The following is a 23,845-nucleotide window of genomic DNA, read 5'->3' as shown; positions in this document are numbered from 1 at the left end:
AGGACGTGCCTAATGAATCTCTGTAAGAGCCTGATTCGGTCACGATTAGATTATGGTGCCGTGATCTATCATTCTGCCGCCCCGAGCGCGCTAAAGATGCTAGATCCGGTCCACCATCTAGGAATCCGCTTAGCCACGGGCGCTTTCAGAACGAGTCCCATACAAAGTTTATATGCAGAATCGAATGAGTGGTCACTTAATATCCAGAGAACATACATCAGCCAAACATATTTTTTGAAAGTCCACTCTAATCCTCAACATCCGTGTTATAATACCGTTAACGAGATGACATACGCTACACTCTTTCGCAATCGTCCCTCCGTAAGACAGCCTTTCTCGCTGCGTGTGAGGGAGCTTAGTGAAGAAATGCATGTTCCACTCCTCGAGCTTCGCCTAATGCATCCAGCCAAGCTGCTACCTCCTTGGGAGTGGCAGCCCATACAATGCGACACATCTTTCGTTCAAGTTACAAAGCACGCTTCAGACATTGAAATCCAAATGCATTTCCGGGAACTCCAACACAAACACTCCTGCACGGAGTTCTACACAGACGCATCGAAGTCGCACGACGGGGTGTCCTATGCAGCCGTCGGTCCATCCTTCTCGGAATCCGGCGTACTGCATCCGGAAACTAGTATCTTTACGGCTGAAGCCTACGCAATATTATCGACCGTGAAGCATATAAGGAAATCAAAACTCAAAAGATCAGTTATATATACGGACTCCCTAAGTGTTGTGAAGGCTTTGATATCGTTCTGTAAGCACAAAAATTCTGTTATAATTGAACTCTATTCCATCTTATGTAACGCATATATATCTAACCAGCATGTGATTATATGCTGGGTGCCAGGACATAGGGCCATCGAAGGTAATATTCTGGCGGACCAGATGGCCACGTCAGTTGCATGGCATTCTGCTAATCCCACCGCTGCAGTTCCTGTCACAGATCTGAAGCCCTTCTTGCGGAGGAAACTACGAAATCACTGGCAACGCCTATGGGACGCGGAAACAAATAATAAGCTCCACGTGATAAAGCCACAGTTAGGATTCTGGCCCTCTGTAACAAAATCACGCCGAACAGATGTCCTATTCTGTCGTCTCAGAATAGGACACACATTTGGCACGCATAACTATTTACTGACTGAAAATGATCCTCCAAACTGCGGTAGATGCGGGGAGAGGCTGACCGTCCTCCACGTCTTCCTGGAGTGTCGGGAAGCCGAATATGAAAGAAAAAAACATTTTCCCTTAGCATACCGGCATCACATCCCCCTTCATCCCGCAATGCTACTCGGCCCAGAACCTTTATTTGACACCAACGCCGTCCTAAGTTTTCTGAAAGATGTTGTCTTGCATGTTTTTAGCCCCACATGTTCGTAGCGGGTCCTCTCTTCAGAGAATGCCGCTGCGATATCTCTTTAGTATAGCACATGCCTCTAGGCCCTTGTCTTTCAAGGGCTCTGGCGAGGCAGCAGTGCTCCAAGTAATTTTAACATCCTACATATTTTTGATTTTGCATCATTCTTCTACGATGGATTTTAATGTTCATAGCACTCGTCATTAGTCATCGCCATAATTTTATAGCACGTCGATTTTACGCACTTTACAGCGACTATTTTTAGGCCACTTTACAGCCAAGTCACATCCTCCATAACACATCGTTAACACTACCACTTGTCATGGCGCTCTTTGGCCAAACCTGGCCCTTGCGCCACAAAACACCACACATCATCATCATCATCATCATCAGCTGGTAGTATGGCTGGTGGTAGTCTTGGGTTATGCTAGTGTTACGGCTTACACTGAATCATCTAAGAGGATGTCATCCGTCAAATCCGTGTATGCCGACAAACATTTCCCTCACCAGCGTGCCCATTACAAAAGCTTCCAGTATCGATTGGCCGACGGTGCGGTAACACTCCATTTTCTCCGCGTCGTAAGATATGCCCACTCGGTGCTTGCAGTAGCGTTCGTTAAAGTATGGTAGCGTTAAGCCGTAATAAATGTTGGGGTTATTGTCCCCGTCCAAAATGCGATACAGTTTGTTGTACGTCTCCTCGTCGTCTTCACGATGCATTAGCGGTAGCTTGTATGTTTCGGCCACGTTGTGGATGGCCAAGTTGTCTGCATAACACCCCCATCGTTCGTCGGTCATCTTAAGTTTGCCCCACTTGTGCATCTGCGTGTCCGGCGTGTCGCTGGTTGCCCCGGGGTCCGGCGGTAGACCCATCTTGCGTCTTACAATGTCGTTCTTGTAGCGCGGTACGCGCTCGTACACGTCGCCTATAGAGACCTCGTCCAGGTAGCAAAACGCGTTTTTATTTTGTTTTTGTTGAACATGGTTCGAGTAGACCGCTCTATGGGGTTGGGCGGCGTCTTTGACGGACCGCCGAGACGACGGTATGGCTCGAACGGCGTGCACGACGTGGCTTCACACCCACTTTTCGTGAACACGAATCGATCGTTGCTACATGTCAAACCGTCCGGGCACGGGTAATCCACTGGAAGGGGTTTCCACGTTACGGCGTCGTCGCCGAAAAACTTAAAGTCGTCGATTCCCTTGGCGCGCCGATGTTCGAGCAACTTCTGATAGGCGTATTTATTGATGTAGTAGTAATCGAGCATCGTGGGCCCTGGGTCTGTCATCACGTATTAGTAGAGTTGTGCGATTATCTCTAGAACGTCAACTACCACGCGCGTTTTTAGCTGAATTTCATCTTGTAAATGGCACCCGATGCCCAACGCCGGAGTTTTTACCAAGTCGTAGTAAAGAATGACGACACACACGTGTTACTTTGTTTCATCTTTTATTTAAACCTATAAATACGCTTTGGTGATCTGTGAAGTAATGACTTTTGGTTTGTACATCACTTATTACATATTTGTCAGAATGTCTGTACATGATTAAATCTAAACTGCTTCCCCACTGAGTTGTAGACTTTGGCTGTAGTGGGCATAGGTCAAGGAAATATCTGGTGTCGTGGGCTTCGATGAACGATGGGTCTCTTGTAGGATCATTGTTGAAGTCTCCTGTACAGACGAGCATTCTTCTGTCAGTTCGTTCCGGTAGACCATTGGCCAAGATGTTAAGAGCAGCATCATTTCCTGTTTGGAGCGAGATGTAAACACCAGCCACAACTAAGTCCAAGGCAGAAATTGCTATACACAGTGCTTCTCCTTGTTCCGTCGGTACTGGAGGCGTCACAACGGTAGCTTGCAGAGGTTGTCTTACATATATAGCCACTCCTGCATTTCTAGTCTGGTCAACACGTCTGGCTGCACCCACAAAGTTGAAACCACGCATATCCAAAGGACACTCGCCTGGGTAATATCCAGTTTCAGGAAAGACTAAGACATGAGCGGACATAAGCAATGAGTCCATGGCTATTTCCTGTTTATGAGCATCGAGTGATCTAACGTTCAGTGTGGCCACTGTAATCGTGCTGTTCGCCACCAATTGCTCACATCGATTAAACGCAGTGTCTAGCCTATGTCTCTCTAAACGCTCAAAGTCCGCTTTGAGGAACCTGTCTGCATTAGGCCCTCTGTGTGTAAACTTATGGCATCTTTCCTTGTTGGTAAGATACAGCCCTCCTAGACTTGTAGCCCTACTCAGGGCTACATAGACAAGTTTCTGTGGATGGTTTGATGCGTACTCATACACGACAGCATCGGAGGTTCCTCCTTGAGACTTGTGTATGGTCATGGCGCTGGCAGGTATCAAAGGAAACTGTGTCCGCTTAACTGACATGTGCTTTACTAATTTTCCCTTCAGTTGAAACTGCATGGACACCAAATCTACGGGTATCCAGCTGTTTATATGACGACCGCACCCGCGCTGTGCAAGCTTTGCCTTAGCTATGAGGTCAACTCCAAGTGGACAACGTAGTCAAATTCTGCATGGTTCTTCCTGTGCATCATATTCAATCAGCTTGAGTGTCCCTACCATACCATTCACTAATCCGTCTGTAATATCTAAATTGTGTATCAACATGTACAGTTGCTCCACACACAAGACGACTAGTGAAGGCAAGTAGCCCGTCTCAACTCGACTAAAGGTTTCCAATGATCGTTTAGCCAAATCTTTCTCCTCTTGTGACCTGTGGCCAATTACCAAGTCTCTCGCTAGATGTTCTACTTTGTTTCGACTTTCACGGGCAACCACACAGACGAACTGCGTCGTAACGCTGCGCTGCATTATCCTCCGGGTCTATAAATCTAAATTCCAGTAGTTTAACTTCAAAGTCCTCCAACACTTCGCCATCGCCAATCTTGGTTAAGAGAGTTGAGAAGACTGCGTCGCTTTGGCGGACAACTTGGGTTAGGGGTAAGTATTCCAGGTGATGCCACGGTAGAACATCTGTGTTATACACGGCTCCACATGACTTTGGTCGCTTGTACACCTCGGATGCTCTAACGGGCGGCAGCTGCCTCATGTCTCCACATAGAATGATATCGAAGCCCCCAAAGGGTTCCAACATCCTGTCCGGCCTTATTTCACGAAGCCGCCGGTCCACTTGTCGAAGCAGGTCCGAAGATAACATGCTGACCTCGTCGATAATGATACATCTCACTCCTCTGAACAGGGTTCGAAATGTGTTCAGATCCGAGGCAGAAAGGCCCTTGTCTTCACGGCCTGATGTCATGACGATCTTGAAGGGTGAGTGCACAGTTATACCATTAAGTGCAACGGCAGCCTTACCGGTTGTGGCGCACGCTATGTAGGCGTTTACTCCCGATATTTCACCATCTCCGTAACCAATCTTTCGACTTTTACAGTACCGATTGTAGACATCCATAATTAAACGGAGAGTGAAGGTCTTGCCGCACCCGGCCGGTCTAGTGAAGAAGATTCTAAGAGGCTTGGCGTCCTCATTGGTGGCGCGATTTATAACCTTTTCGATTAACATTCTTTGGCGATGGTTGGTCATTTTCATTCTTGCGTAGAATTCATCCAAAGGCATACAGTCTTCCCTTTTCTTCACGCCTGGGCACATTGCAGCCACGACGACGCTTGTAACTGTGCTTTCTGGTACAATGTCCGTGTCGTCGTTCTCTTCGACCAGCCTAGCACGAGTTCGTTCGCTTACCCCATCCTTGTTTTCGTCTTCTTCCTGCACACTTGTGGATGACACCTCTTGGCCATTCTGATCATTGATGTCACGAATGTATTCCAGTAGTTCAGCCTTCGTAACTCCACTGTTATACTTGCTTTTCACCTCCATGATTCTTTCTTTGTTCTCGTCAAAGACACTTTCAAATGCATTGCCATCCAGAAAGTCGTTCTCCCTTCTAAATGGTAAGTACATCACGTGCTCTCGTTTGTAGTTGACGACATCGTTTATACCATAGTCCCGGCACCGAAGTATTGCCGTTTTTCTTCGCTTGGTCATCTTGTTGATGTTGTAATCTTTCATAAACTCTGCGAGCATGACGTGCTCCAATTCAGGGGGGCGTTCTTCATACTTTTCCACAGCGCTCTTTCGCCATATATCAGTGCTGGTTAATTCCAAGTGTTCAGCATCCATTTCGCGTCCGCTTTTCCTACTTCTGACCCGTTCTTCCGGCCATACAGTGTTCACAAAGATTACATCTGTGCTTGTTTGGCTCATTCCAAACTGAAGTAGCATCCAGGCAGCTTCTTGGGCAGACATCTCGATGGCATTCAGCATGTGTACACCCAGTTTTCGCAACGCCTGTTCGTAAGACAGTTGAGCCTCTGGGTCTTCGGCAATCACATTCTTAATGGCTCTGCTAAGAGACGATACACCGCGGTTAGCCCTATTCACGTACTCGACTACGTAGGCAGCGCAGGCATATACATCCAGAATGATTTGCAAATCCATGTTCGAGTTTAGCACTTCGGCTATCCAAGGATTGAAGGCGTTGATGTTACATTGGTCTAAATCTTGCTTTAACAGCATGGTAGGCCGTGAAAGTCCAGTCCGGATAACCTTTTCGTACTGCTCAAAGTCTTCAATGCCGTGCTGCTCTCACATTGATTCGTACATGTCGTAAATCGTTGTGTTTAAGGCTTCATGAAGCGCATCTCGCTTTTCCTTCAGTACTTCGAATCGTTTAGCACCCTCGGGATCTGCTTCCTTGTCCGGGGCAACCAACGGTGTCAACAATTTGGTACAAGGCATCGGCCACAGTGGGTAATTAAATCGGCAATTCTTCCTGTTACCCTTACAGCACGTATGAGTATGTTCGTGTCGTTGGCTTCTAGGCCTACTCAAAGCATCGTGATTCAGTGAAAGCAGTCGTTCGGCCAGCGCTACCGTCTCCGGCATGTCGTTGTTGGGGACCTCTTCGTTTGGCGCATCGTTTAGCCAAAGTAGAAGGTGAGCATGAGCACTGCCTCGATGCTGAAATTCAATGCGTTTGAAGTATTCAACCACGTGGTTAGGCTTAAATGGGCTAAGCCGCTTATTGCAGAGGATTTGCATAAGTACCCGAACCATATGTTCAAAGTACACGGCACAAACCACCGGATCTTCGTTCACCAAGACTGCAGCAAAGTAGCTATTCATCTCATGTTCATATATACCAATATCAGATGGGGGTTGCCTTCAAGCTCTTCAGTAATTCGAGAAGCCGCGGCCAGTGTACTTCCGATGCCGAAAGAGTCAGGAATGCCGTTGGTTTGCCCAATTGACGAATCATCGCAAACAGTTCGGCTTTACGGGTATGCCAATACTGTATAATATGCGGTACACCCTTCATAAATCACATGACTCTCTCAATGAGATTCTCCACTTTCTCAGGATTCTCTACATCACCTCTGGTCAACGTATCGATGCCTCGTTTGTTCCTAAACATGGTATTCAGGTTATCGCACACACGGTGTCGAATTACCTTCATAGCCATATAGAAAACATGCATCGGTAGAGCTCCTCGTCTATCACTTCTTCTAATCTCGGACGATGCCATGGTCAGGATTGTAGGCCTAGCCTCAGGTTTAATGCATCTTGCATGACCGAGGTAGATCTGTGGAAACGGCAGCTCCTCAGCATGCGTGTCGTACAGAATGCTTATAGGCTTCTGACCTTCGCCGAGAGCCATTGTTACCACAGGACTCAGAGTTGCTTGTTCGTCATACACTATAGTGTGTTGATCCATTGTTAATACAACTGCCTCTGACATGGGATCACCTTCGTCGTCATCACCACCACACTCCTCCAACTCCATTTCATTGTCTTGTGCCATATCAATCAAGTTGTTTACCTTGGCGAGGTTGATCTTAATGTCATAGTGTTTATACAATGGAGAATTTTGCAGTACCTCTACCCAGGGCAGCAACTGTTCACGTGAAACCTCATCGGCTAGGTACACGGTCTTAGTAAAGCGGCGTCTCTTTATATTCACAAATATTTGCTGTTGATCATCCACGTCTCTGGGCAACTGCTTCAACATATGGTCAGTCTCTACCGGCACATTCACGATTGGTCCCTTGATACCGTACTGACCGTTCTTCCAATTCATTAGTCTCAGAATCTGTACAAACAGTATACGCGGAGACAGAAGCCGCTCGGCAACTGGGTTCAAACGCGGTAGCTCTTCTGGCATCGGCGGGTATCTATAGCCATTAGAAACACTGTACAAAGAAATCTTTTCCTCTTTAAGGCTATTCTTGCATGTATTGCACATCACGGCACCTGCTAAAGTCTCTTCTTTCCAGTCCGGGTAAGCCTTAAGCAATGTGGGAAACATGAGAGCACTCACCGGCGTAAGTTTGTCCCTATGCCACAACCGGTCACACACTGTACACGCTTAGCCGAACGGGTTGTTAGTAAAGCTTCTGTTGAATTCACGCGTTGCCGTCTCAAACTCCTTTACTCTTCTCGCATGTTCTTCACGTCGTTCTACTGCAATGTGTCCTTCGGGTTGAGTCGGGCCAGCCTTGGTGAGAGATTTCTCCTGTCTTTTCTTCGAACGCTCTTATCTCTGCTGGGGTGTTTCTTCTGCACGCTGTTTTCTTCGCTTTTCGTTTTCCTTCTCTCGAAACGAACGTTCCTTCTCGAGCCGCTGCTGCCGCTGTTCCGGGGTTTCTTGGACACGCCTCTGCCGTTTAGTCGCATTCCAGTGTTCTGAACTAGTAGATGGAGACTCACTGTCGGGCAAACTCATAATTTCTTCCTTTGCTTCTGCTGTTTCCACAGAGGAGGTTGCACGTTGTCGCCGAGCTGCATACTGGGCACGCCGCTTAGAAAGTCGTTCTTCTCGTTCTTCTTCCGTCTCCGTAGCTCGCTGATGCTTCCTCTTTGCATTCTGCCGAGCTGCCTTGTTCGTAGGCACCATCGTAACATCTGGCTGTATGACTGCCTTGGCGAGAGGACCGGAGCTGTTTTATACAGCTGGTGTGACGCCACTCTGACCGTAGCGCCCCTGGTGAGAGGAGCGGGAGTTAGGCCGCCGTTGGTGGCTACCGCCTCGCCTCGCGACGGCGTGAGATGGGGCCCCGTTTTTACACAGCTGGTGTGACGTCACACCGACCGTAGCGCCCCTGGTGAGAGGAGCGGGAGTTAGGCCGCCGTTAGTGGCTACCGCCTCGCCTCGCGACGGCGTGAGATGGGGCACCGTTTTTACACAGCTGGTGTGACGTCACTCTAAGTCACGTGGTGTGACGTCACGCAGCGAGGTCACGCTAAAGGTCAATGGTGCCTACCAACGCCTCGCCACGGAACGGGCTGAAGTGCGACCTAAAGTAATATTGCTTCGCAATAAAATTGGACGGAAACCAATGCCAAAGAAATGAAAGCATTCATTCGAATACTGATTTGTATTGGTCTCCTCCTTTTTCCTACTCCCAAATCTAAATCACAGTTGAAAAGTTGGATGGAAACCAATCTTCAACAAAAGAAAGCATTTGTTGGAATACCAATTTGTATTGATCTCGTCCATCTTCCTATCTGAGTCACTACTGGGCAAAAAGTAACCTGTGTGGTGCTGAACTGGTTCGTCAAAATATGAGCCGTGTCCGCCTTTTCCCTACTTTTGAGGTTCTGGAATTTTGCGGATAATTAACTGGTTGCAGAGTTGCAGGATCATGTCTTTAAGATCCATCCTCTGGTACAGAAATTGATCCAAAATTTTTGCCACCGTGCTTGAGACGGGAAAGGTGGAATAGTGCCATGGCTTGGCAGATTTCGTTCTTACAGAGTCAGGCTGTTCAAGGCATGTACCAAAGAGGGTCAAAGGCTAAAGGTTGATGTATATGCCGGAAAGTGTCACTGAACAGTTGGCATCGGACACGCCGAAGATGTATGCTTGAAACTTCTGCAAAATTACAAGGAAGTCGTATGCCCGCTGTACGTAGACAACTTCTACATGAGCTTGCCGCTCACTCTTCGCCTTGTAAAGGAAGACACTTTCATTTGTGGCACAGTTCGCTCAGTGAGGAAAGGGCTGCCAAAAGGTGTCACTGAAGTAGAGGTTGCAAATGGCAGTGTTACCGGACTTCAGTCCAAAAATGGAGTGAAGACACTGAAGTGGATGGACAAGAGGCCTGTTCTGATACTCACATCTATCGCCAAATATAAAGCAACCTTGGAGGACAGTGGGAAGAAAACAAGGGACGGCGCACAAATCATGCAACATAAGGCCGTTCTCGATTACAGTGCAGCAAAAAACGCGTCGACCATAGTGAGCAAATGACGTTATACCACAATTGTCTTAGAAAAGGACTCAAGTGGTAGAGAAAGGTAGCTGTGCAGTTGCTTGTTGGAAATGCCATCATAAACGCGTGGAACATTCGTGTCATGCTTGAAAGAAACCCTACGCCAATTATAAAATTTCAAGATGAACTGCCTCATTCACTGTTCGGCCCTCGTCAAGACAACATCGAAGAAACTCGTGGGAGGAGTGTCCACATGCTAAGAAACACTGGCACATCGGCACAGGACACTCAGGGGCACTGCACTGGCTGCTATGCGGCCAACAGTACCAGCAGCAGCCCAAACACTACGTTGAGAGTGAGAAAAGTGACCGTTTTCTGTGGATAACGCCCCGGCAAGCCATTCATCTGTTTGTTGTGCTTTGATTCTAAGCACAAGTAACCTGAGAAGCAAGCTAGCTTCAACTGTAAAATGAGCAGGATGAAAACTTCAAGACATGGTTAATGTTCCTACTAATAATAATATTTTCTCTAATAATAAGTATTTCTAACACAGGAACTGACTTCTTGTCTTTTCTAGTGGCAAGCACTTTGTAGTTCAACATAGGTATCTAGCATCTTGAATCCATTGAGGGGCTAAAAATAAATATAAAAATGCATAATGTTGTGCTGAATGTGATCAAGACACATGTACAAGAAACTATAGTTATTAGTTCGATGAGGACAATAATGTGCTTTAGCAAGTTAGAAACTTGTTACCAGCTTGCCCACATTCACATCTTAACTGATTTAACAATGTTTCCACTGCGTGGAGAACCTTGATCTACAGTGCTTTTATCATCCTGAAGAAGGTTGGTGTTCCTATTATAACACGTGTAATTAAAAAGCTCAATCTCTCAGGATTTCATGTTGTTTTACTTGACATAAGCTTACGAGGCTTACAGATTACGTGCTCATATCTCAGCGTAAACACCCACTTCCTTTTCAGTGATTTTCATTTCTGTAAAAGCACAGTAAATTTCGTAAGACGAAAAGTGCAAATGCGTTTTTTATTCTTTCATGCTTGGTGCTTGCTAGCCTGCTGCGATTGTGAAGTAAAGCTTCAAGAGGACAGCTGCCTGAATACTTTGCTTTTCTGCTTGCAGTATTACACTTGAATGCAAGCCTTTTTGAGCTTTGAAGATTTTTAATGGTTTTATTCCGTGAGTTATTAACAGAAAATGTTGAAACCTTACTGTACATAAAATTTATTCTATAGCCTGTTTATTTTTACAGTAGTGATTGTTCTACAAGTGATCAACATCAGCTAAACAAGGGAGGCCTCTGGCTGCAGCCAGTGTTTCAACAAGACGACTAGTTGACAAAGATGAGTTTGTCACAACATTGGCTCCAGCAAAAAGCATTCTTTATTCGACTTCACTATTTACATCTTCCTGTGAATCTGTTTGTTGCTCCAACTCGAATACACAAAGATGAGTGGAATGCATAAGCTTACTTGTAGAGCTGCTCAATGAACTGCTGCATAAGTTACCCACCTAACAAAACACACAAGACGTTTTTTTAGTAAACCAAAGAAAAATAACAAAATATCATGATACTAAATAAACAACCTACTTTCACAAAGGAAAGCAGTTTGTGCGCTAAATATCCACTCAGGCTAATAGATGAGTTATTTTACAGATTTCACAGGTCATGAATAAATGCTAAAGGCAGACAAACAAGACAACTACGCAAGAACATTGTGTCTTCTTACAAACCATACAAATTACATCGGCCAATTCATTTCTCTCAGTGAGCATGTCAATCAGACAATCACTTAGGCAGCCACAGCAAGTATTCAAGGTATTTATGCATAAATCAAATTGTCAAACATACAAGCTTCCTTCATGTTCTGCATGCGAGATTTGCCTTTTGGCAAATAATAATTATATTGGACATGATGAACCAGCATATAATAGCAATGAGAAAATACAGATAAAATGACAGGAGCACAGCATAGAATCTGAACTTTTGCACCGAAGCTTAAAATTAGTTTCTTAAAAAAATTATGACGTTTCACGTGCCAAAACCACGATCTGATTATGAGGCACGCCATAGTGGTGGACGCCAGAAATTTAGACCACCTGTGGTTCTTTAATGTGCACCTAAGTCTAAAGCATATGTGCGTTTTCGCATTTGACCCCAATCGAAATGCGGCGGCCGTGGCCGGGATTCGATCCCGCGACCTCGTGCTCAGCAGCTCAACACCATAGCCACTAAGCAACCACGGCGGGCAAAATTATTTTCGTCTCCCAAAATATAATTACCCCATGCGTAGAAGGATCCTCTTTGGGGGTCGGAAATCTAACGGAGGCACGGACAGAGAGGGACAGAATGACCAGGTACTGTGACATTTCAAAATTTTATTAAAACTCCAGGCGTGTTTATTCACCGTAACCCCTCGACAGGGCCCAAGCGGTAGACCAGAGGCATTTACAAATCAAGACCTTCCACAATCCCGTTCATCTCAGGAGGATATATCCAGACATCTATTCAGACGATACCTGCAAACTATGCGGCAGGGTTCACGCATTTTAGACACATTCTCTGGGAATGTGAGGTTATAGGCAGAGGAAATGCAGTGCCTCCAGACAAAGCTGCGGCGCGGTGGGCGGCCGCGCTACGAAACTCAAACCTCCAAGATCAACTATGGGCCATCCAGCAAGCCCGTGAAGCGGCGAGGAGACAGGATCTTTGGACCTACTCGAGAGCGGCCTAGGCCCAGGCCACGAATTTGCCGGATTTTCAATAAAGTTGTTACCACCACCATGTTTTGCATGTAAACTAACAATTCGTTGGAACATACAAGTGCGTTACGAGAGTAAAGTTTACTTGAGGCTAAGATTTTGCAGCAAAATTATAAAGAAACCATAGACGACCAGCAATTTAATGCATGGTATCTTTGTAAATAGAATGGGCAAATTTACGTCACAACAGCAAATATTCAGGTGAGTTTGTAAACAAAACAAGTGGACCAAGCAGTTAACAGAAACAGCACAGCACTGCTTTCAGCACTCCTTATTTGTCAGAGTTAGTGCAAACACGCAGTGCCGCGCATACATAGATCACATAGGCACCCAATGCGCATTGACCAATAGTCTGGGAGATTAACAGCGCCTACACGACCATGCTACACGACACGGATGCATTAGCAAGCGGGCAATTAAGAAAGCCTGTTTCAAGAGGTGTAACCCTACAGGCTATTGAGTATTGTACATAGTAAGGTTCCAGTAATTTCTGGACGCCTTAGTTTCATTCATGGCCAGTGTCAATGCATTTTTGAAGTGAACACACAAATTCATCCACATCGCTGCTCTTGCCAGGTATACATGCCTATGAGAGGCACATAGTGATTACGGGAGCAGGAAACAGCTTTGTTGAAGGCAAAATCGACAAGCATGCAAAACACTGTCTCAAGCAACTTCACATTTTTCTTTGTTGAAAAAATCATAACTTTATTGTTCTGTGAAGAATGATCAGCCCTTGCTTTGTGCCAATCACTGGTTGTGCACACGAAGTGCACCACTGATGAGATACTTAGTGGATAAGAGATGTGCAGCCTCACCTTGCTGCTATTTGAGGCGCAAACACAGATGTGATGAAAAAAAATTCACCTGTAGAACCCCTCTCCCCTGAATCTAATGTTTAGGACTGCTATGTTTAGGACCACGCTCGTTGTGCCAAATGGGCACAAGGAGTGCACCGCTTTTGCTGTGAAAAGTAGGAGAAAGAGGCTGCCCAGTGCCTGTAGCAGGTAGAACATTGTGGCCCCACCCATGGTGCCTCTCTACCTCATTCCAGATTCTGTTAAGCGTAACTACTGAGGGGAGATGAATGTTAAAATTCTACACAGAAAAAATGCGACAAGCAGTCCATCGTGTCGTCGAAGAGCTTCTAATTTCTGGTACTTCCCTGAATCATCGACCACACTGTGCAGAAGGAAAGCATTCCAAAAGTATTGCAACTTGCTTGCTTAGAAAACTCATAAGAAACACTCCCCCCCACATATTTTTTTCTTCTTTTACTTTCCATTGACTCTGACTTTCTTTACAATTATTATTAGGGTTATAATTATATTCGAGTGCTGATTGCCGTGTTATAGTTTGTTAACGAAACTACCCCTCAATTCTAAATATTGTAAGGCAGTTTGTCGTGTGCGTATCATGGCCACGCATGCTTATATCGCCTTTCCGTTTCTCTACCACGGTTGCGCCTTAAAACCACGGCGCTGCAAGTTTGCTTTCTTTTCCTTCCCTCTTCTCCGCCCTTAAACTGGCTCTCTTAACTACTACACGCAGAGGCAAGAAACAGCGCGCGCTTTAGATCCTATAGATGAGATGAATATTTACAATTATTATTAGGGTTATAATTATATTCGAGTGCTGATTGCCGTGTTATAGTTTGTTAACGAAGCTTCCCCTCAAGTCAAAATATTGTAAGGCAGTTTGTCGTGTGCGTATCATGGCCACGCATGCTTATATCGCCTTTCCGTCTCTCTACCACGGTTGCGCTTTAAAACCACGGCGCTGCAAGTTTGCTTTCCTTTCCTTCCCTCTTCTCCGCCCTTAAACTGGCTCTCTTAACTACTACACGCAGAGACAAAGAAACAGCACGCGCATGCGATCGCATAGATGAGATGAATACATATATATAGAAAAGCATCAGTCATAGCTCTCGAAGTATAATATAATATAATATAGAATAGCTCCAGAAGATAGCTATTCCGGCGGCTAGCTTCCCACGCTATGCGTGCCGTCCTCGCACCTGTTAAAGCTTTTCCTAGACGCTAGAACTATACTATTCCTGCGCAACCTTGAGCGATCGGAAAGCGCGTTTTCCACGCCTGGCCGGCGGAGAGGGGAGGCTTCGTTCCGGCCGCGAAGCTCTCCACATCCCCGTAAGGAGCCTGGTGGTGGTCTCGTGCTGACGATGCCCTCTCGGTGAGCGCATATTTCCCCCCTCATCTTTTAAGAGATTCAATACATACAAGCATTTGTCTCGCAAACCAGATTTATTTCAAGGGAATTTTCCACGTCTCAATTATTTCTCTCGTCGTATTCGAGTGCTCATTGCCGTGTCATAGTTTGTTAACGAAGCTTCCCCTCAAGTCTAAATATTGTAAGGCAGTTTGTCGTGTGCGTATCATGGCCACGCATGCTTATATCGCCTTTCCGTTTCTCTACCACGGTTGCGCCTTAAAACCACGGCGCTGCAAGTTTGCTTTCTTTTCCTTCCCTCTTCTCCGCCCTTAAACTGGCTCTCTTAACTACTACACGCAGAGGCAAGAAACAGCGCGCGCTTTAGATCCTATAGATGAGATGAATATTTACAATTATTATTAGGGTTATAATTATATTCGAGTGCTGATTGCCGTGTTATAGTTTGTTAACGAAGCTTCCCCGTAAGTCTAAATACTTTAAGGCAGTTTTCCTAGTCTCTAAAGCCGCTCGAGTTCACGCTGCTCCTCTGGCGGCCATTTTTCCAAGAAATTATGCCTTCCAACCAAAATCGACTGTCGCGGACAACACCAGCCCCTTTCCACATAAGTATGATGCTCGGAGCAGGAGCTATGGCGCTTGAAAGTAACCGCTGGCTTGACGAACCAACCGACTGAGCTACCTTTCCGGGCAACATTGAAGGATTACGAGTTCAAATCACAAGTTATGTTCCTTTTTTTTAATGTCTTTTCCTTCATTTTATCACTGTACGGAAACCCTCCTAAAAGAAAAAAATTATATATCCTCAATTATGTGTGGCCACACATGTGCAGGTCATAAATACCAGGTTCTCTAGCCGAGTGCCATCCATGCTGTATAACCGAGCTCAGATTGGCCCACCTTGACTGATCAAATTGGGCACCACTGTAGGTTAAATGAGGCGTAGAACTCCTGCGGGACCCGCCGTGGTTGCTCAGTGGTCATGGTGTTAGACTGCTGAGCACGAGGTCGCGGGATCGGACCCCGGCCACGGCGGCCGCATTTCGATGGGGGTGAAATGCGAAAACACCCGTGTACTTAGAATTTGGTGCACGTTAAAGAACCCCAGGTGGTCGAAATTTTCGGAGTCCTCCACTAAGGCGTGCATAATCAGAAAGTGGTTTTGTCACGCAAAACCCCATTCTCCAATTTTTAATTTAACTCCTGCGGGGACGGTAGAGTATCCGTCTCCAGTGCAAAAGGACCGTGATTCAAATCCCGGTGCAGCGCAATTCTCCACCGGAAAATACAAAAAAAAAACGTGTGTTGAGAAAATTGCACAAACAGGCCTGGAGTGCGGCCTGATCCCGGTGACCAGAACCGGTAACGCACTCTCTCACAAGAGCAGGATTGGCCACCCTGGTGCAGTACTTGGCCACAACCTCCTATATGAATACAACAATCAAACCCCGGCCCTCAGTCCCCAGCAGCCACGAAGCAACTGACCTCGGCGGCGGTCAGATCTGTGACGCTGCAGAGGGTGCTAAGAATACCTGGCTCCGGACAGGCCGCCATTGGAATCTGAACCTGGCAACGATTAACGTTAGAACGCTATCTAGCGAGGCGAGTCTAGCAGTGTTATTGGAGGAATTAGAGGGTAGTAAATGGGATATAATAGGGCTCAGTGAGGTTAGGAGGACAAAAGAAGCATATACAGTGCTAAAAAGCGGGCATGTACTGTGTTACCGGGGCTTAGCAGAGAGACGAAAACTAGGAGTCGGATTCCTGATTAATAAGGAAATAGCTGGTAACATACAGGAATTCTATAGCATTAACGAGAGGGTGGCAGGTCTTGTTGTGAAGCTTAATAAGAGGTACAAATTGAAGGTGGTACAAGTCTATGCCCCTACATGCAGTCATGATGACCAGGAAGTCGAAAGCTTTTATGAAGACGTGGAATCGGCGATGGGTAAAGTCAAAACAAAATACACTATACTGATGGGCGACTTCAATGCCAGGGTAGGCAAGAAGCAGGCTGGAGACAAGTCAGTGGGGGAATATGGCATAGGCTCTAGGAATAGCAGAGGAGAATTATTAGTAGAGTTTGCAGAACAGAATAATATGCGGATAATGAACACCTTTTTCCGCAAGCGGATTAGTCGAAAGTGGACGTGGAGGAGCCCGAATGGTGAGACTAGAAATGAAATCGACTTCATACTCTGCGCGAACCCTGGCATCATACAAGATGTAGACGTGCTAGGCAAAGTACGCTGCAGTGACCATAGAATGGTAAGAACTCGAATTAGCCTAGTCTTGAGGAGGGAACGGAAGAAACTGGTACACAAGAAGCCAATCAATGAGTTAGCGGTAAGAGGGAAACTAGAGGAATTCCGGATCAAGCTACAGAACAGGTACTTGGCTTTAACTCAGGAAGAGGACCTTAGTGTTGCAGCAATGCACGACAATCTCATGAGCATCATTAAGGAGTGCGCAATAGAAGTCGGTGGTAACGCCGTTATACAGGAAACCAGTAAGCTATCGCAGGAGACGAAAGATCTGATCAAGAAACGCCAATGTATGAAAGCCTCTAACCCTACAGCTAGAATAGAAGTGGCAGAACTTTCTAAGTTAATCAACAAGCGTAAGACAGCGGACATCAGAAACTATAATATGGATAGAATTGAACAGGCTCTCAGGAACGGAGGAAGCCTAAAAACAGTGAAGAAGAAACTAGGAATAGGCAAGAATCAGACGTGTGCGTTAAGAGACAAAGCCGACAATATCGTTACCAATATGGATGAGATAGTTCAAGTGGCTGAGGAGTTCTATAGAGATTTATACAGTACCAGTGGTACCCACGACGATAGTGGAAGAGAGAATAGCCTAGAGGAATTCGAAATCCCACAGGTAACGCCAGAAGAAGTAAAGAAAGCCTTAGGAGCTATGCAAAGGGGGAAGGCAGCTGGGGAGGATCAGGTAACAGCAGATTTGTTGAAGGATGGTGGTCAGATTGTTCTAGAGAAACTGGCCACCCTGTATACGCAATGCCTCATAACCTCGAGCGTACCGGAATCTTGGAAGAACGCTAACATAATCCTAATCCATAAGAAAGGGGACGCCAAAGACTTGAAAAATTATAGACCGATCAGCTTACTGTCCGTTGCCTACAAAGTATTTACTAAGGTAATCGCAAATAGAATCAGGAACACCTTAGACTTCTGTCAACCAAAGGACCAGGCAGGATTCCGTAAAGGCTACTCAACAATGGACCATATTCACACTGTCAATCAAGTGATAGAGAAATGTGCAGAATATAAGCAACCCTTATATATAGCTTTCATTGATTACGAGAAAGCGTTTGATTCAGTCGAAACCTCAGCAGTCATGGAGGCATTACGGAATCAGGGTGTAGATGAGCCATATGTAAAAATACTGGAAGATATCTATAGCGGCTCCACAGCCACCGTAGTCCTCCACAAAGAAAGTAACAAAATCCCTATAAAGAAAGGCGTCAGACAGGGAGATACGATATCTCCAATGCTATTCACAGCATGTTTGCAGGAGGTATTCAGAGGCCTGGAGTGGGAAGAATTGGGGATAAAAGTTGATGGAGAATACCTTAGCAACTTGCGATTCGCTGATGATATTGCCTTGCTTAGTAACTCAGGAGACCAATTGCAATGCATGCTCACTGACCTGGAGAGGCAAAGCAGAAGGGTGGGTCTGAAAATTAATTTGCAGAAAACTAAAGTATTGTTTAACAGTCTCGGAAGAGAACAGCAGTTTACGATAGGTAGCGAAGCACTGGAAGTGGTAAGGGAATACATCTACTTAGGGCAGGTAGTGACCACGGATCCGGATCATGAGACTGAAATAACCAGAAGAATAAGAATGGGCTGGGGTGCGTTTGGCAGGCATTCTCAAATCATGAACAGCAGGTTGCCACTATCCCTCAAAAGGAAAGTGTATAACAGCTGTGTGTTACCAGTACTCACATATGGGGCAGAAACCTGGAGGCTTACGAAAAGGGTTCTGCTGAAATTGAGGACGACGCAACGAGCTATGGAAAGAAGAATGATGGGTGTAACGTTAAGGGATAAGAAAAGAGCAGATTGGGTGAGGCAACAAACGCGGGTAAACGACATCTTAGTTGAAATCAAGAAAAAGAAATGGGCATGGGCAGGACATGTAATGAGGAGGGAAGATAACCGATGGTCATTAAGGGTTACGGACTGGATTCCAAGGGAAGGGAAGCGTAGCAGGGGGCGGCAGAAAGTTAGGTGGGCGGATGAAATTAAGATGTTTGCAGGGACAACATGGCCACAATTAGTACATGACCGGGGTAGTTGGAGAAGTATGGGAGAGGCCTTTGCCCTGCAGTGGGCGTAACTAGGCTGATGATGATGATGATGATGATGATGATGATGATGATGACTTTCATTATGTTAATAAACTTCAGAAGAGCTTGCTCTCAGGCTAGTTTTTACACACTGCTAAGAATGAAAAAATGGAGAGAAAACGGGACAAGAAAGAAAGGCCGACAGAATGTTGATTTGCGCGCGGCAATTTATTTCGAGGAAGGGGTGCTGGACCAGGGAAGCTAAGAAGCCGCCACAACAAACAGGTGAGAGGGGAGCTAGGTGGATGGCTTCGATGTCCACACAGAAACATAAATATAGGAATGTTAGAGAATGCTGTGTCGTTCAACAACCCCGTGAATGTTGAAAAGTGCGACAGTGATTAGCTGAAAAGAGTTTCAGAGAGCTCCAGGGAGTGGGGAGGTGGATACGGTAAGGAGGCTAGGGTAGTGATGCGCATTAAGGGCGTCAAGAATGAACTTAAGTGAAAAAACTATGGAACATAGTCTCATCACTGCTAGATCGCTCAACACCAGATGGCCGTGGCCAGTTGCCTTAGCTGAGATTCACCTACCCTGTCATAGCATGTGCTGTGCTTGCTGCTCTGCAGTCTTTAGAATAGCCAGGTGTCAGGGCAGCATGCCCATAATGCCTGCAATTAAGTAATAGGTGACTTGCAAAATAGTGCCCGCTCTCTTCTGGTAATCTGGTAATGGTAAAATCTGGTAAGAAAATAACGCTGACCTCCACTGTTACTTGGGCTGCAACAAGTCTGGGCTGCAAACAAGAAGACACAAGACAGAGCACTGTCATGTTTTTAGCACAGTTCGCTTTCCTAAGTAATGTACCAACTAGGTCATAATATACATTATATAAATACATCAATTTGTAAACAAAATGTTATATTTAATATAATCATTTTTAAAAACAGCACAAGGATAATAGCATAATTTTAAGCGTAGTGACTGCATGCCTTAGAAATGAAAAACTTTTTTCAAAAGTTAAGCAAAGTTGTTTTGGCACCGTAAAAATGTGCATCCTCGTTGCTAAAGCATTCCTGTCCGGGGAGTGCTGGGAGTTTGTCTTGGTGTGATGTGAAACCCTCCACGCATTTATACAGTGCGAGAGGTGATGGGGAAGGGGGAGTGGTAGTGGCCAGTGGAGAATCCTTCCCTGAAATAAATTTCAGGCTACGTCACTGAGTGTCTGTAATGCGTTGTAATAGCAATAGGTCTTGGATGGAAACACTGTAGATGATACCAGTGAACCTATTGAGCCTATTCCTGTTTAGTGAGGCGATGGATGTTTTCCCAAAGAATTATAGAAACTGTACAAAGGAATGTTTTGTACCATCTGTAATAACTATGCTGTAAGAAAGCAGAAAGGCTGAGCTTAAATGTAGTAGGATGATGACGATGATGATGATGAAAAACATTATTTATCCCTCTTTAAAGGGAAGGGGGCAATGGAATAGAGGGGGGGAGGAACTACTTGAAGTAGGCCTCCTTTACCCTCTCAGCCCACTCCAGGATTGCCTCCTGAAGATCGGGCCTGGAGCTGCGCAAGGCAGCCTCCCACTGCTCCTCACTAGATAATGATTGCTTGAGGAAAGAGGGAAGTGGGTGCTTAGGGCACCCCCACATGACGTGGTTTAAGTCTGCTCTGGGAGAGACACAGAATTTACAAGAGGGAGAAAGGTAAATGGCGGGATGAATGCAGTGGAGCAGGTAAGGGGACGGAAAGGTGCGAGTCTGCAGCTGTCGCCACAGAACTTCACACCTACGCAGGGATTTGCCCATGAGTGTCGGAAAGGTTAAGCGGTCTAATCGGTAGTGTGTGCAGATGTCGTGTTAAGCAATAAGTCGATCCCGCGCTGTAAACGGCGCCTCCTCCGTGGCGAGGTCCAACGCATCTGATGCCTGAGCCCGGACTGTAAATCCTCGGGCACTGGCATGAGCCGCCTCGTTTCCGGCAAGGCCCGCATGCGTGGGAGTCCAGATTAATGCCACAGTTTGATGGAAAGGATGGGCCAAGAGGAGAAAACAAGCTGGCTTAGAGACCCTACCCGCTCCGAAGTTATGTATGGCTGCTTTGGAGTCGCTAACGATAACTGATGAATTTGGAATTGTGAGGGCCAGGGCTATGGCCGCTTCCTCCGCCTCCTCCGAGGAAGAGCCAGGAATGGAGGCGGCCGCAGCGACCTGGCCGTGAGAGTTAATGACTGATATTGCGTAATGATTTCTGTTCCCATATTCGACGGCATCAATATAGAGCACGTCTTTAGAGGTGGAGAATTGTTTTTGGAGAGCCTTTGCTCACTGCCTCCTGCGCTGTTTGTGATGCACAGGGTGCATGTTTTTAGGAAGTGGGGGGATGCAGAGGTTCTCGTGTATGCGATGTGGAATGATGTATTTAGTCTCGATGATGGGTGCCGGAGTGATAGAAAGAGTTTGTAGAATGTGTCGACCTGTTGCGGTGTTAGAAAGTCTGCTATATTGGGATGTGAGGTGGGCTTCTGTGAGTTCAGTAAGTGTGTTGAAAGTTCCAGTAAGCATTAGCCTTTCAGTGGAGGTACGTATGGGGACCCCCAGAGCAAATTTATATATTTTGCGTAAAAAGTGTCGATCTTATCTGATTCTGATTTAAGGAAATGTAGATATGGTGTTGCGAATGTAATTTTACTGATAACGAAGGCCTGAATCAAGCGGAGAAGTTCGGCCTCCTTTAGTCCGCCATGTTTATTGGAGACGCCCTAGAAGACGCAGGGTGTGATCGACTGTGGTGTGAAGTGTATGTAGGGTATATGTGTTGAGCCGGTTTCTTTGAATGTGTAAACCGAGCACCCGGAGCCTGTCCACTCTAGTAACGGGGATGTGGTTTAGGATTACCTCTATACTAGACATGTGTTTTCCGGCCCCCCGGTGGGATGGCAGAAGAAGTAGCTCGGATTTTTGAGGGGAGCATGTGAGATTCATAGCCCCGGCATGAGCGACGACGGCGTCTGCTGCGGCCTGTAGAGTGTCTTGAATCTCTCCGTCGGAGCCGCCAGTCGTCCAAAGAGTGATGTCATCGGCGTATAGTGAAAACTTCAGATCGGGAATAGACCGCAATGCTTGCGCCATCGGCATCATAGAAAGATTAAAAAGAAAAGGGGACAGCACTGAGCCTTGGGGCGTGCCGTAGCTACCTAAAGCGTATGAAAGGGATTGCTCTGTGCCTATGTGTATCGTTGCGGTACTGTTGGATATGAAGGTACATATGTAGTCATATGTCTTTCCGCCAACCCCAATGAGATTAAGCTCTCGGAGGATGGCGGAATGTGAAACGTTATTGAAGGCTCCGTGGAGGTCCAGACTGAGAATTTCTTGCGTATCTAGACTGCTATTGGGTGTAATGATGTCATGCTTCATTCGAAGCATGATATCTTGGTATGAGAGAGATTTTCGAAAACCTACCATTTCTGATGGACAAAGATTGTTGTCCTCGATGTATTTACTTAGTCGGTTGAGGATGACGTGTTCGAGTGTTTTACCTAGACAAGAGGTTAGTGATATAGGCCTGAGATTAGAAGTGTTGAGTGGTTTGTTTGGCTTTGGGATAAAAATTACCCTGGCATCTTTCCACGAACTAGGGAGGGTGCCAGTGTCAAAGCAGTGATTGAAGTACGCCGTGATGGCTGTGACAGAGTTGTCGTCTAGATTGCGGAGTATTTTATAGTTAATAAGGTCGGGGCCTGGTGCTGACATTGTGCGCAGGGTGGCGAGGGCATGGCGAACCTCTGCTTCCGTGATAGCGGCGCTAAGTAGGTCGTTGGGTTCGCCAGTATATTTTGCCATGTCATACTTGTGAGCGGGAGGCAGATGTTTATGGCGCAGGTCGTCGAAGAATCCGTTGAGATTGTTTTTGTGTGCATGTAGCAGTTTGTTTATGCTATGGTTGTGGTGTGTGCGCGATGTGGTAGGGTCTAATGGGTGTCGCAAGAGTTGCCATGTGCGCTTGTTATCGAATTTGTCATGCATGCTTTTACATACCTGGCCCCACTGCTGGCAGGCCAGTTGTGTGGAGTACTCCTGGATCTGAAGGTCTAATTTGGCAATTCTGAGTCTTAGTTTTTGGTTGAACCGTTGCCTCTTCCACCGTTTGAGAAGAGACTGTTTGGCTTCCCACATGTGTAGAAGCTTGGAATCAACCGTAGTGATAGCGGTTTCGGGGGGCAGAGTGGTAGTGTGCGTCTGGGCGTCTGCGTGTAGTTGCTGAACCCATTCTGAAATGTCTTGAATGTTTGTGGGAGCTGATATCTGGCGGGCCTCTCGAAAATTGTCCCAATTGGTAAGGCTGAGGCGTTTGGGCGCAAAGAGTTTGTGTTTGAATTGTAGTGTGATGGTAATGATGTAATGGTCGCTGCCGAGGTTAACTTGTGAGTTGTGCCATGTGACGTGCACAGCAGCCCCGCTCCTTGACAGAAGCGGTTGCTTAGCTTTAATCAAACTTGATGTCAATTACTGTGAAACACAGCGTCGTCTTCATTTGAGGGGTGGCACTGTGCTCAGCTCAGTGGAATGAAGCTTCCAGTTATAGATGGTTTCAGAATACAGGGTAAGTGACCTCACATTTTACTCTCTTCGTCGTGAAGTCTAGACACCAAAGCCTCGGTTTGAACAAGTAATGCTTTAAGCGCTCTCTCATGCATATGTTTGCTTTAAGGCAGAGTCAGCTTACTATTTCCTGCTTCTGCCACATGCAAATAATACAAAAATATCTCAATAAAATGATCGTGATCTAAGTGGTACACACTCTCTGCAAGGTGATTAAATGTTTGCAATAAAAGAAGCACTACTCATGTGCTGGTCAGCATCTGCAGCAATATGTTCACCAAGATATCTTTTTTATCTCAATATATTCGATATTGCTGCAAA

General features: G+C 46.0%; 1 protein-coding gene across 1 annotated transcript; it reads right to left on the bottom strand.

The window, feature by feature from the left end:
- Positions 1-4,151: 4,151 nt before the first annotated feature.
- Positions 4,152-5,846, bottom strand: LOC142591502 (uncharacterized). The gene has a single exon (XM_075703827.1). It carries the CDS (start codon positions 5,844-5,846, stop codon positions 4,152-4,154), a length of 1,695 nt encoding a protein of 564 aa, XP_075559942.1.
- Between the last annotated feature and the right edge of the window lie 17,999 nt (positions 5,847-23,845).

This window comes from Dermacentor variabilis, chromosome 8, assembly GCF_050947875.1.
Source record: "Dermacentor variabilis isolate Ectoservices chromosome 8, ASM5094787v1, whole genome shotgun sequence".
NCBI lineage: Eukaryota > Metazoa > Arthropoda > Arachnida > Ixodida > Ixodidae > Dermacentor > Dermacentor variabilis.
This window is presented reverse-complemented; position numbering and strand designations above follow the sequence as displayed.